This window comes from Sprattus sprattus (assembly GCF_963457725.1).
Source record: "Sprattus sprattus genome assembly, chromosome: 8".
Taxonomy (NCBI): domain Eukaryota; kingdom Metazoa; phylum Chordata; class Actinopteri; order Clupeiformes; family Clupeidae; genus Sprattus; species Sprattus sprattus.
In genome coordinates this window covers 17523628-17538958 of record NC_137927.1, presented here as the reverse complement: position 1 = coordinate 17538958, position 15331 = coordinate 17523628, and the positions used below count along the sequence as shown (strand labels likewise).

Below are 15331 nucleotides of genomic sequence, written 5' to 3'. Positions count from 1 at the left end.
CATTATAGTTATTTGAGTTAGCTAATAGTGGCTAATGGGATTTCGCTAGCTCTTGCTAGTCTAGTGGTGTCAAAAGGAAATCTGTGGTCTAACCAGCTAGCTATCGACCTGCTAATTATTAAGATTATACTAGTACTCTGTATGCTGTTACATTATGTTAGTTGTGGCTAGCGGGATTAGCCCTAGTGTCAGATGAATGAACATGTTCATACCCTATGGTCAAATCAGCTAGCTAACGCTAGCTAGCAAACAACTCAGTTGGTGCTCAACATAAACTGGTTGCCTTACAGTAATAGGAATATTGGTTAAGCTACACTTGAGAAAATAAAACACATTTTTACCTTGTCCACTCGAGCATCCTTCAATAGCTTTATCGATAATGTAATAGACTACTCTGTTAAAGATGTATTACATTTCCCTCGGGATGAATAAAGTATCTATCTGACTATCTATCTACTCTGCTCACTATTACCTTCACCAGTTGGATAAATTGATGCAGTTAGTGGTCTCCTTCCACCAATTAACCTTGCCCTTGGTGACCACATAATCGTTCTGTATCACCTATTTTTATAAGCTATTTCACACAATTCAGAAAAACAAAAAGTATAGGGTAATTATAATGTTTATTAGGAGACCCAGAGCTGAACTGCCCGCCGCCCCCTCTCTCTTTCCCCCTGTCACCCAGGATTGCGCTGCACCTTTTTAGCGAGCAGGTGCGCCTGCAGCTGCAGGGGGCGCCAATTTGCCAATTCCTCACGCAGTGATATGATATATAGAAATAGAAAAGCGCTTCGCGGCCCAGATTATTATTACTATTTTTTTAGTGCTCGTGCCGCCCCTCACGTGTCATGAAAAAGTGCCGCCCCGGGCGGCTGCCCGGGTCGCCCGTGCCTAAAACCGCCACTGTTCCCATATAATGATGGCAGATTAATTAATCTGTGTTTTTGTATTATTTAGTGTTTATTCAAAATATATCAGGATATTTCTTGGATGGAAGTGATCATGGAGATCATAAATACTTCGTCCTTGACCTAGGTTTTATTGAAGATTATCTAGACATGTTATTTAAGTATTTATCTTTATATCTATTTGGTCTTTAACCAGGCTAAATTATCAGCAATTCATTTATTTATGGGGCCATTCATTATTAATGTATGTCCATACTTTGTGGTCACATTATCAAGCTGTTGTCTATGCTCCACAGTTACATTCTGGGATGTCTTGTGATAATGCTATAGGCATTGTGATTGTGAACATCCAGCAGACCTCAAGTTAATCAACATTAACCTTCGCTAGTGCTACTTGCTATCTCTTAATTTAATGGAGCCTATCTCTTAATTTAAGACACTATTTGTGGCAGATAGGGTAAGAACTTACATACATAGTATAATATAATGCCATTTTGAAGCAGGCTATTATAGGGATTGTGGGTAGAATATTGAGGCGCTGCGGTGTGGTTCTTACAGACTTGGTAAATGGCTCTCTTTTAATTTAAGACACTATTTGTGGCAGATAGGGTAAGAACTTACATACATAGTATAATATCATGCCATTTTGAAGCAGGCTATTATAGGGATTGTGGGTAGACTATAGAATATTAGTTTGTGCCCATAGCAACTACTAAAGAAACACTCGTCTCACTTAAGAAAGGCTAACTGAGTAAATGAACCATATTCAATGGCAAATGGCCTTCGCTGAGAGCACAGGGAACATCTATTTGAGGGCATTTTCCTCAGTCATCATCAATTATTGACTTCAGATTCAAGTTTAAAAGCCAGACTTTCCGTTGATTTGTTTGATGAATATTTCAGTGTACAAAGCAGCAACCTGACACTGTGACCTTACTGCAAAGGTGGACAGAAATCACCTCTTGAACTTCACTTCATTAACACTAAAAGCGTTGCTGGACACTCTGCATAAAACACTCATTTGGTTTGTCACATGTAAGCTGTAGTCATTCAGACACTCTCCAAATCAGTAGGATTTATATGATTATTGAATAGCATTTTTTGCTAAGAATCTGATTTATGTTTGCATAGTTTGTGACTTCACTGAAATTATATTTAATGATACGTCAACTGTGCCTATTAAAATTAATTCCAATAAATTCTCATGAAAACATGCCATGTGATGTCATAGGTCATGATAATCAAGTAAAAACCGCATTCCTTGTACCAGGCCACTCCAGAGGTGCATCAGTACACTCTTATTTATGGAAAAGTTCAGCGTTAACTACACCAGTGTCAAGGTTTATCTGTACAGCCCTCTGATAAATGGCAGTATAAATGACATGACAGCTGATTTGATAGGGTCAGGAATGGGGTGAATAGGGGTTATGTTGTATTACTTGAGCTTCTGGGATCAGTGGAGTGCTACCGCCTGAATCAAAGCAGCCTTATTGAGCTTAGGGGAATTCCAGAGGGTTATTAAAATGGCCAAGCAGATATAAAGCGCATATAAGTGCATATTTCTTATGCATTTACCTGTGCATGTTCCATATAAAATATAGATTCTAAAATGTCATTAATGTTTGGATGATCTGTGTTCCAATCATTAATGCACGCTATGCATTCTATGAAAGGAATGAAGGCTTTCAAGTTTTGTTACTTAAGCCATCCAAAGTTTTGGTTAATTTACTGTAAGTCTGTTTACTTTGTTTTTATTTTTTCTTGTAGAAAGTTAAATAACTGCCGCTCACATGTCTGAATTCAAATAGTTCTCAGTCTCAGGTAAGCAGCTTGTCAATTGAGGGGAAGAGAGACCAGGGAGAGTTTGGGCTGATAAAATGTTTTTTAATTACCAGACAGTGGATGTTGGCTCTCACTCTTAGGCCCCCTTTCCAGGTGCCAGCCATCTCCAGCCTTTGATTTCAGATAATGTGGATTGCTGACTTAGCGCACAGTTTACACTGCAGCAAAATATCTAACCACCTTTCCCTCTGAGGATCTGTTTGACAAACTGCTATATAGATTTCCCGCTCTCATCAGCACAGTGCTGGTGGAAGCATTAAACGGGGCGCTCCTGTTCGTCTTTGTCGCTTTCTTTCCCTGTGACAATTAAACAAAGTAATAATGGCATACAAGAAAATCTATTGTTGTTTTTTGATGATTGCAGTTGTTCAATACCTATGGCAAATCACAGCAGTCAAATAGGTGTGAGATAGCTTGTTTGCCTTTTCCTCAGCATGGCATATATACAGGTATGAATGTGTGCAAAGAAACACAATGCCCCTGCAGTTCCATTAAAGCCAACTAACATCAATGCCAGGTAGCCTTATTCTCATGAGTTATAGCAAATATAATAACTGGTCGCTAATGTATGTACAAACAGAAAAAAAAATGATTACGTAGTGTGTCTGACTTTACAAGGTAAAAGCATGGAAAATAAAAGCATGCTGTTCATATTTGAGCCTTTAGCTTTTGTTATAATAGAACTGGAAAATGTTAAGGAGTTTACAATGAACCATTCAGTGTTTACAGAATGGTTTGCCATGGATAATGGCGATGGACAAGCGGGCAAAGGGTTTTATGTTAGATGCTGTTGTGAATGCTGAGCCGAGCAGTGCTCTGCACTTGATCAACAAAGGAAAAGAATTAAGCTTAAACAGCTGCTTATCATTAAACATGACCAAGGTCAGCAGTTCTCAAATACCTTGGTGGCAAATGCATTGCTGTGAATTACAGCAAATGGAAACTAGTCTTTGCTGAGGGATCAATGTCTTGATAGGCTCAAGCGTTCAGGCTATAGAGCAACTGAATCAACCCTGCAAGATAAGGCATGTAATCAACCAAGGTTTAAGTGTTCTCTTTGTTGTACATTCATTTAAACACTAATGGCTTGTGCCAAGTGGAAATCTTTAAATACTAATGCTGCTTAATGCTCACATGAGTAAAGCATGAGAATAATACAGCCTAACTGCCAGAGAGTGAATATCTAGACACTTGGAGGGTAATATTACAGAGACGAAATAGGTATTTGTTACATATGTTTGAAATCAGGTGATTAAATGTTAACTGAAGTATTTTATTTTATTTTATTTGTAACATTTAAAATTATGTAGACATATAAAAAGGAACAAAATGGTCCTTACAGCTGTAACTCTAGTTGCTTTTAAACAGTACTTACAAAACAATTCAAGGTATCAACCAATGCTGTATCACACAAGTAGAGACTCATACCATATCTTGGTGTGTCCAATGTGTAGGCAGTGTCGACCATAGACCTTTTACAGGTGTATAATAACTAGTCTTTCCACTATTGGACTCTTTCAGTCAAATTGAAGAAAAAAGGGGACTAGGTGTTCCCTAACTGATAACTGATAGAAAAACATTTATTGTAAATCATAAAATATAATTGTATCTAATTCAAACAATACCCTACATTAAAATGTCTTACAAACTTAATAAGTAAGACGACATCAGATTGCCAATGTAACAGCAAAACAGGAGAAACAGCAAAGCTGTGAAGTAAATCACAAAAAACTACAAATGTTTCTTTGAATCGTTTCCGGGTATATGGCCGTACGCTTCCGGTTTTCTTCTGGTACCCGAGAGTTTTCCAGTTTGTTGACAGTTTGAGAGCTAGCCAGTAAAGAACGCAACATGGTTTCTACATAATCACAGATTGTTTTTTCATTTTTAGCCAATGGCTGTTTGTTTTGTTTTGCTGGTCTTACTGTAGAGTTTTAGATTTAAGCATAGTTAGCAAACAGAATGTGGTTAACATTAGCTACAGTTCTAGCGTGCTAGTAGCTAGCCATAGCTCACTTCAACATAGATGCTGAACTAATAGCGAGCTAGTTAGCTTGAATTACGCTATGGTGCTTCTCATACATTTGGTATGCTTTTACTTCTTCTGAATAATTTGTGCGGCATGGACACCGAGGCAATCGTGATCCGAATTAAAACCTCACGTGGGGACATGGACTCCTCTGTGGATTGTCCCTCTATGTTGAGTTTTAATGACTTACTGGCAAGTACCTTGATAGCATTAAGTTATCTTACATTTTGTTTTGATACTTGATTCTTCTGCTTCAGAATATTCTTCACTTTATTGGAATTTCCCTGCGTAGCTTAATGCTGTCATGTCAAATTGGTCAGTCTAACTTTAAATGAATACACAATGACAGGGATGCTTACAGATAGACAGTAGTTTTCAGTAAGACGCAATCTAGTTTGCCAGGTGGGAAACATGTCTTTGCCAAAAATTACATTATAAATGTTACAGTGCCAGACAATGAATGACACTGCTGTAAGAGCATATGGGTGTCCATCTCATCACATTACATGCAGTCTGAGAACGTCTGTATAACTAAACATACTGATGGCTCTTGAATGTACTATAACATCTGTTTATATGGTCTAACTTTTCTCAGGCAGCTATAAGGGATGTCATGCCAGAAGCCACAGTAACGGCATTTGAATGTAAGTTAATTACGAATTATGCGTTCTCATCCTTAGTCATGATGTCTTGCAGTAGCCTGTTATTGACAACACTGTTCCCAGGAGATCACACACACACCAAGACTGACAGTTTCACTGATGTGCAATATCACTGTACAATGTTTACTAATCTGTGCAATGTCTTCTTACTTACTTACTATATCTTGCAGTCTGTTTACATGTATTATCTTACCGGTGATTCCTCCTATTGAGCCACTCCCTCTGCACATTTATGCAAATGTGCCCATTGTGGGATTAATAAAGGATTATCTAATACTTGGCTGTCGGCATCCAAAAGAGGTAGTCTTTCACCAGTCAGCATGATGCTTTTTATGTAAGCAGATCTGTTTACTTGAAGGGTAAATGGGTGGAATGCTCATTTCTTTTTTTTTTTTTACTTATTAACTAGTATTTTGGGCAAAGGAAGTTTTACTCACAGACAGAAAAACTTTAAACTAACCATTTTTTGTTGCATTCCAAGGCATTGGAATACTTTGATATGTTCTTGTTGTGAGCACTATAAATTCTCACTAATACCCTGTCAGGCTTGGTGTTTGTGTGATCTCCTGGAGGTGTTTTGAATATGAAAAATGTTTTTGTATATGTGGTTTCATCATGACCATGTAGACTGTTGTCACAATCACTGTCCCCTTGGAGATGATGAAAGACTTCCTATGTTGTAGATGAAGATGAGGTTGGTGATCGAATTACAGTCAGGAGTGATGAAGAACTGAAAGCCATGCTCTCATATGTGAGTGTTTATTCTTCTTAGAATTTCCTCTTGAAGTGTCCTAAGTGTGTTTTCAAAAATGTGTATCTATTTCGTTCTGCAAGATAATTTTTTTTTCTGGTTAGTAAAAGTAGAGAGAAAAATAACATCTGCAAAAAAATATTCTTTTGAAACATATAGTTTTATGGTTCCTCAGAATTATAATTACTGACCTCAAACCATTGAGATTTGATTTATAACCTTTCTCATTGTGCCACTGAGGGCTGAGAGGGTTTTGTTGGAGGGAAAGCTATTAAAAATCTATTATTGTGGATCTTTTCAGCCTTTGGCAAAATATGCTCATTACTAAGCAGATTGGAGAAGATGACAAGTAGCTGCAGATTTCTTTTCCTCTTGTGTCTGTACCCTCCCTCCCCTCCACATGCTTGATGTGCCAATTGATGTTTCCATGGCAACATGTCACCTTTGGCATGTACTGGCACAAGTCTTTAAAGACATGAGCTGTCATTGTCTGTCTCTCTTTCTCACTGGTTCTCATGTATCTCTTAATGGTGACAATGGTTTTATGTTTAAAGTGCTAATATGGTACAAGTGAGGTTGCGTACAACCTATTTTATCCAATTCAAAAATGCACTATGTTAAGTTGTAAAACCAATATCTGTACTCACATTCACATTTATAGACAAGCTCTATTCTTCTAGAGTTTTTATTTTTTTTCCTAACATTTTGTTGTGTTCCTCAATGCTTACTGTTCATATCGCAGACATCAAGAGTAATGGCTTTGATTGTTCTGTTTGTGTGCTACGGTGCAAGCTAAATGAACTATCAACTTTTATTATTTATTATGCAGTACTTAAAGTTTCGCCTCATTAATAAACAGACCCCCTGGGCTGAGAAATTTTTCAAAATCTACTTTCATCTGGGGATGTCTTTTACCCCCCATCAGCTTACAATGATGCTTGGATAGCTACAGGCTCTTTATATTCTTCCTGGGAAAAATGACACTCTGAAGTGCATGTTATTTAATTGTTTAGTTGAAATCATTTAATTGTTTGTTTTGTGCCCTTCACAAGATGGCCATATGTCTGCCTTTGGAAATTGAGTTTGAACAGTTTCAACATATCCTTCACCTTTGAATATGTAATTAACCTCATCTGATTTCAGTCAGTTTGTCGTCCTTAATATTGTTAGCTGGCATTTATTGAACTCGATTGAAATTCTGCAAAGGTTGATAATATAGTTTACCTCAAATGGTCTTTTGGGTCAGATCACTTGTTATTGTTGATGCTGAGGTAGGCTATATGAATTTCACAGTACACAGGAAGCACACACGAAGGAACTCAGTCATATGAAAGGCCACAAAAAATGTGTTCTGGGGATGCCTGCTGGTAATGCTGTTTAATGCATAATTCCTTGAAATGAACAGAAACACCATTTACCTAAACACATTGCTTCGCGCACATATTTTTGGCCTCTGCACAATCTCCAGCATCGGAGTAAATGAGTTACCGCTCCCGATAATAGCCTGCTCTCCTCCTGGGATATTAGCGTCTGTGAAAGGTGCTGAATGTAGGGGAAAGTGTAATATGGGCATAATACTGACTTAACCGTGAGTCTTACGCAATACTCGTGCATTTTTAGCAATCACTGCATTCATATGCAGAGCATATGCTTTATTTTTGCCTGGGTGGCAGTTTAGCATCCACTGAGACCCCTACCTCTTTCCACTAGCTGAATATGCCTTGATGCCATTAATTCCAGATGAGGGGATTGCCATGGAGTTGAATTAATAGGAATTAAGGACTTGCCCCTGTTTTTGATAAGCGGTTAAGCAAGTGATTCCCCTGACTCTCTGGTAGCCTCTGCCCTTGAATTGACTGTGTAATGGGGTCCTGCGTGGGATCAGATGAGGCTGGCATCTGCCCTGACCCTTTGGGTCACGCGCCGACAGCTCCACGCCCTCCAACTCAATTGACTGGTGTCATGACCTGCAGATGAAAAGTAAAGAACATCCAACCGCAATTAAATTGTAAAAACAAAGACAACTGGTACACGTACAAAAAAGATTCTGGAATCCTGCACGCAGCCCTGTAGACTAAATGGTGATGCGTCCGAGTATGCGCATCGAGGACAGCCTCCGTCACCGTCTGACTTTGGCTGGGCGCACGGACGCCCTGAGACAGGGGCATTTATAATCGCGCCGCTGAACCTGGAGGAAGGAGCTGCTGCTGAAAGTTAAAGACTGACCCGTGTCAGATGTAGCCACGCGACCTCATTCCCCCGCAATCCCCCAGCCGCGGCGCGCTAATTGAGGAACGCTCCTATTCTCGGGCTGCTAATGATGATGAGGCTCCGGCAGGAGCGGCGCGAGGGCCTGCCTGTCCCCCTAGGCTGAGGGATGCTGTTTGTGATCAAACAGTGTTTAGTTATTGTCCAACAAAGGGGAATTTCTTTTAATACACTGTTACAGATTAGTGGGTAATTGCGGCTCCTAATCAATAAAGTAGTGGAGTGGAAAATTAAAGGTGTTTTGTGAGTGTGTTTGTGTGCCTACGAGGAAGTGAGGGCATGTTCACATGTGTTGGGCTGTCTGTCTGTGTGTGTGTGTGTGTGTGTGTGTGTGTGTGTGTGTGTGTGTGTGTGTGTGTGTGTGTGTGTGTGTGTGTGCGTCTGTTTGTGTGTGTGTATGTAAGGGAGTTACATTGTTCCTGTGTGGCCAAGTGACAATGCTGGCGGGCAAGAAGAGATGAAACCTGAGGAGGGGGCACCAATGATAAATAGACCTTTTAATAACAGCTGCAGCCTCTCTCTCTCTCTCTCTCTCTCTCTCCCTCTCCCTCTCTCTGGCTCTGTTTCATGCATGTAGTGATGCACTTGCAGGGCAGGGGAGCGCGACTGCTGGCTCCGGTGAGCTGTGTTCCGCTCTGCTCTGAGCGTCCCACTGAAAGCGGCGCACAGTCAGCTCATGAACCCCCGCATATTATTGTCCAAGCCTCCCTCCCCACTCTGTGGTCCATCTGTGCCTGTGATTTGGACTGGACTGACAGTCTGCCTCTCTGTTCAGGGGCCAGTGTCAATGAAAAAGGGTCTCTGGCCGACATAAAGAGAGGGGAGGAGGGGGCATGCTCACACAAGCTTCCAAGCAGATGGTGGTGTTAACTGAAACATCAATTGAAATGTTCTTTTGGCAAGAGTCAGGGGGGGTGGGGGCCCAGGGAAAGGACTTCGGTTTGGGCTGTTGTGCTCCATACAGTCCATACTCCATAGCGCAATAAGATGAACCATTCACCTGACAGAACTCAAGGACGGCAGAGGAGCTGTGGTGAAAGTTTTGCTGTTCTTTGCAGAGCCAGAGCACCCTCCTTCTTAAGTGCTCGCTTGCAGCGCTTTTACAGTAGTTGCAGGTTTTTTTATGAATAGGATAAATTGCCTCGCACACTCTATTGATGATGTGGTTTTTTGTGTGTGAGTGTGTTAACTTTCACTGTGAAGTAATGCAGTGTAGAAGGTAATTAAAAGCGAGCTGTTTGGGAGTGCAGAGTAAGATTGCAGCACGGTAAAACAAATGGCCTCGCTTTTATTTTGACAGGCCTGTGATTGGAGAGCACCTGGAAGGCATTAGAAGCTTGGGATCAATAGGGAGTTAATTTCCCATTAAAGAAAGATTACCTGGACAATGATACTGAGGCATTTCAGGTGGGATGTAAAGTCTGATGGACAATGCAAAATGGTGCTGTTTCATGACATTTCTCTCTGGCGTCAATAATGCAATGGCCCCCTGCAGAAACTGTTCCTTTTACAATGAAGAGGAACATTCATGCAAGTGAACTCTGTCCATTACATTTATTTGTATTGGAAAATGACAGACTACTGAAGTTTTTATGGTGAAATGAAATCTGCCTTGAATCGTTTTTCTGACTCTGACACTGGCTCTGCTCCCTCCCTGTCTATCTCTCTCTCTTGGTCTATCTAGTATTGCAATACTGTGATGGAGCAACGTGTCAATGGACTGCTGCCTGAACCGCTGCAGATCTTTCCTCGAGGTTTGTAGTGTGTGTGGGTGTGTGTATGTGTGTGTGTTCTGTATACACTACACTTTGGCCGAATCTCGATTCTTCTCCTTGCCCCTTTTGCTTAGTCTTGTCTTAGTCTTAACCCTAGCACTTGCAAGTGTAAGGGCCAAGGGCTGAGATCTTTCCCCTATGAAATGAGACGCCACTCGGTTTCGGGACGTCATGCGTGACTGTATGAGCTATGAAACTAGCGATTTAAAAAAAGTCTAATGAAGAACATGGTTGCAAATATATATGTATACAACTGTGTAGAGCACGAAACAAGACTGTCGTCATTTTTAAATTAATTATAAGCCAAAAAAACGTACATGTAGTGTATGTAGCATGATAGCTGGCAAGCTACCATATAAGCCAATGGAGTGGTGGTATACGCGCTAATTGTATCCTAAAAACTACCGTTTGAAAGCTGCAGTTAAGACCGACATTACTATGCATCGTTCGAGTAGCACTTTTCAGATCAAACCGAGTCATTATAAACATATAAAAAGTTGTGTAGATAGCTTTATTCATGTAAAATATTCCTCGCTTCAAGCAGCCATGTTTTTTTGAAAATTCCCGAGCTGGTTTCGCGGTGTGCTCTGGGATAGCCCTTGGAGTTAAGGTAGCTCTCCGATCATCTCAAAAACGAGGGCCATACACCCCTTAACCTTACCCCTTAATCTTGATCAAGTTGGGTATTGAGACGCCACTAGCTCTCACATGAACGCGCGATTTCAAGGGTAAGGGGTAAGATAAGGGGTAAGGGGAAGTATTGAGATTGGGCCTTTGTCTCACAAAGTTACCGTTAAATAATGTTTCACCTCCCTCAGGCTGTGTGACACATGAATGGACTAAAGGTTGAAATATTTGTTATTTCTTTTGTAAGTTTAAACAGCTGGATAAATAGTCCATAATTATACTTGCCTTGTGGTTGTAGCCTTCCATTTTTATGAAAATGAATATTAGGAATGATCCTTGTATTTGTAAATTCGGATATTTACTCATAATGATAATGAAATAATAATGATCATAATAAATACTTTTAGAAGATTTTCCTACTTAACGCCAACTGTCATGTCTATTGTCTGAGATTCTTAGGCTCAGGTGGCTGTGGGGCTTAATGAAAGACTGATAGAGAAACAGACAGAACACCTCTTTAAAACATTAGGCTGCTAGTCATGTGATGTGGGTTTAATTCATAACGCTGGCGGCATTTTATTGCAAGGGAAGTATGTGAGTAGCTCAAATTAATTGTGTATTATTTTCAATGTGTAAAGTGTGTGTGTGTGTGTGTGTGTGTGTGTGTGTGTGTGTGTGTGTGTGTGTGTGTGTGTGTGTGTGTGTGTGGACATACAGTACATACATGTGCTTGGAGGAAAAAAATGAGTGAAAGACAAAGAGTAAAGATCTACAAAATACTGTGTCCATATGTGTGTAAGGCTTAGCGTAGTGTATAAATACAAATGGTGTCTCTGCTTTGGCTGGAAGCAGCACCCCAGATCCACAGTCATTTCAGCAAGGTTCCCTAATTCCCCGCGCAGGTCTCCCGAGCCACGTCTCAATCATTCTCACTGCTAATTTCAGATTCACCCTCATTTCTTTTTAAACGATTCCTTTTCAGCAAATTTGTAAATGGCCCTGATGTGTTCTACAATTTAGTCAATTACTGTTTCAGCCGGCAAGACTCCAGGGAACCGGAACATACATGGCCTGAAGGTATCCATTTCAATAATTGTTTCAGGAAAGTTGGGGATGGATTGGTAGGTAATGCTGTGCTCCACTTATTGAAATGTCAATTGAAGTCAAGACTCCTCTCGCCTGCTCCCTCTTTATATTTATATATGTAGATGTGTGGCTCTATTTCTTCTTCTTCCTCTGTCTCTCCTCAACCCCTCCTCCTCCTTCCCTCGCTTCTGTGTCCTTTTAAAATGCTCGGGTGGGGTGTGAAGATCCTCATCTTACATCTTATATGCAGAAACAGTTTAGGGATGAGAAATGATTTGGACAGATTTGCGGTCTTCATGACTGTGGGATGTGAACAGTGGTCATGCTGTCTTTGTGAGTAGAGGTCACTATGAGATTATGTGTATCCTACTGTTCCCATTAAGCTATCTCCACTCCTGAAGGTTAGTAGCTGTTAGTATCATGCATATGAAACAATATCTTCCCCATATATATTAAGTATTCATACAGTATGCTTAATTAACCTATATCTATGCAAGATCATTATGATGAGGATCTTAGGAGTCTTTGGGTCAGATGTTTGTTTTCAAAGATTACCCAAGACTCAAAATGGTAATTTTTTTTAAAGGTTTTAATCTAGAATTAATTGCTTTGGAAGCAAGTAAAGTAAATGATATATTTGTTTGAAAACGAGGTCTTCATGGACACTAATTAACAAGAGAATCTCTGCTTTACTGGACTGATCATAGTGACCTGTAGACCTCAATTAAACAAGCTATTTTAAGGTGTGTGTGTGTGTGTGTGTGTGTGTGTGTGTGTGTGTGTGTGTGTGTGTGTGTGTGTGTGTGTGTGTGTCAGATTTGGGTCTTTACATTAGCAAGCACTCCCCTGAATGCTATTCGAGAGAGCACATAATGTCAAACCTAATTTATTCATCTTATTTCATAATTTTACAGTTTTTTTGGCACACAAACGTATTTTTCCAAGGATATACCCCAAATTTTGGCTTCCCTCCCTCATTCTCCTTCCCCCCTCTGTAAACCAAGCGACCTCCTTCCGCCCTCCTCCCCATGTCTTCTTTCGCTCTCTTCCTCTTCCACAAAAGCCAATTAACCTTCGCACTGAGCTGAGGAGGCCGAGTGCTGAATCACAGGTTAATTAGAGTCGTGGCATGGCCTCCCACTTATTGTCTTTGTCTGGCCGCAGGTGAACACAAGGCATGGGCCTGACAACAACCGTGCCCCCTCTGCCGCAGAGACGCTGCCCAACAATAGGTAAATGTGTTACGTGTGTATAGCCAGGGGGAGTCCAGCACAGGAAAGGGGATGTCTGGGAAAAACCACAGGCTGGCCTCAAGGTGTGGCCTTATCTCTGGATAAGGTCTTCATGTTGCCTATAGCAGCTCTGTTGATCAACCATTGTTTTGATAGTCATATGAATTTATCTGTGGTTATGATAACCTAGGAGTAAAAAAAATGTAGTATGTTTATCTGTAGGATCATTTGGAGTTTGAGTTATAGAATTAGAATAAGTTATACAAATATTATTTGGTCAGTGTAATGACAAGGTGAAGATGAAGAGCAACCTGGCTAAATTGAGTTTGTGTTGAATTGAAGTTCAGAAATGTGTTTCTGGATTACATTGTCCCAAGTGTAATAGAACACCTACACATCTGATACATGATTGCCTATACATGTGTAGGCTTAATGGTAGGAAAAATACAGTGATTCAGTATTACACAAGAAATATGACAGCCATTTTTTTCCACACAGTTTAAAAAAGTCTTCAGCGGAGCTCAAGAAGATCTTGACAAATGGACAGGTATGACGGCTTATGTAATCTCCTTATCTCTCCAAAAATGCATGCATGTGCTTGTGAATGCACGCACATTCACATGTACACTCAGGCACACACAAATGTGCACACACACACACACACACACACACACACACACACCTACACACACACCTACACACACACACACACACACACACACACACAAATGCAGACAATTGTTTTCCCATAGAAGGTACCAAAAAACCCAGAGCTACCCTTTTAGTTCCCTCCACTCCCAAGGCTACATGTGAGGCTTTTCAGTTCAAAGAGTGAGAGTGTATCTGCCGCAGGCCAGTCTGCATTGCTCAGCCGCACCTATTAGCTCCTATCGACTGGTACATGCTTGTCCTCCACTGAATGAGTGCTTCCTTATTGATTTGTATTTTCCCAGCGTTTTTCACGCTGCCTTTTTACAGTAGGATGGGATGAGATCTTTATCCCACACCAATCGCAGATGTATCTATATTCAATGGCCCCTGACACTTGGCTTTCTTATCCCCTCAACACAAACACACACTCATGTTGCCACACAGACACACACACACACACACACACATACACACACATACACACACATACACACACACACACACACACGCACTCACAGAGACAAGCTCCCCCTCTCTGGTAGCATCAGAGCCATTTGGAAGCCGGAGTGTGTCAGGGAGACAATTAAGCGAGCCAGTTCCCCTGTGTCACCTGTAACGTGATGAACTAATAGAGCTGTTGCAACTGCGCATCCTGACAACTGACAAGTGGCCCCCCCTCTCAACAGAACAACACACTTTAACCCAATCAATGGGTCTCAATTGGAAGGGGCTATTTTCCCCCCTCCACCCACCCTTTGGCCCCTGCCCTCCAAAATGAGCGGTGACAATCTCACATTGACTTCATATCAACCGGAGGCCAAGGAGCAAAACATGCCCCTCTCTTCAGATATTGACAAGTGCTTTTGGCTACAAGTAGTGCCCTAAAGTAGATTTATTGGCTCAGGTTATATGGTATAAATATTTATCTAATATCTGTCATGCTGCCAAAATGGCAATTGTTTGGGTGTAGGGGTCAGTATCGATGAAGTGACAGTGGCGCGCACTTGGCTTGACTTATGTTTGAGGACATTGTTTTATATAGCTGGAAATGAACTGGCCCTGTGGCAACTCTGAAGCACTTGTTTAGTATTCCACCTTTTAGCACAAATAACCCTTTCCTCACATTTGACCTTGGACTGTGATATTATTGATTATATACATTTTTACTAGACCTGTTTGGATGTGATCTATTTTTGCGCAAATGCAAAGTTTAGCGTGAAGTACTAAAATCATTTTGTGAACCCTACTTGATACATTCTGTTCTAGAGAGATAGAAAATCAGTCCTGTCAATCACACTGACGTGAGGGAACAGAGAATTCTCCAGTCTCTCAGTGTAGTCTCTCAGTGTCAGTACGGGCCACATTGTGTTGTGCGATTTTTGACACCTTTTATCAAAGTCGAAGGTAACAAGGGACTCAAACAAATCGTCATTAAGCTTTCCATCACTCGCTGCCACACCATTGTCCTCCTATAAATTGGACAGCAAATGTTGTATTGAT

At 40.7% G+C, this 15331-nt stretch overlaps 1 protein-coding gene across 1 annotated transcript in view; it reads left to right on the top strand.

Moving 5' to 3' along the window:
* Positions 1-4595: 4595 nt before the first annotated feature.
* Positions 4596-15331, top strand: part of map2k5 (mitogen-activated protein kinase kinase 5) — a 44740-nt gene continuing 34004 nt past the window's right edge. The window contains exons 1-7 of the mRNA XM_080843008.1: positions 4596-4975; positions 5379-5423; positions 6125-6192; positions 10145-10214; positions 11899-11939; positions 13113-13180; positions 13679-13727. Of these exons, the coding sequence (XP_080699134.1) occupies positions 4840-4975; positions 5379-5423; positions 6125-6192; positions 10145-10214; positions 11899-11939; positions 13113-13180; positions 13679-13727 (477 nt within the window). The 5' untranslated portion in view covers positions 4596-4839. The remainder of the gene's footprint in view (positions 4976-5378; positions 5424-6124; positions 6193-10144; positions 10215-11898; positions 11940-13112; positions 13181-13678; positions 13728-15331) is intronic.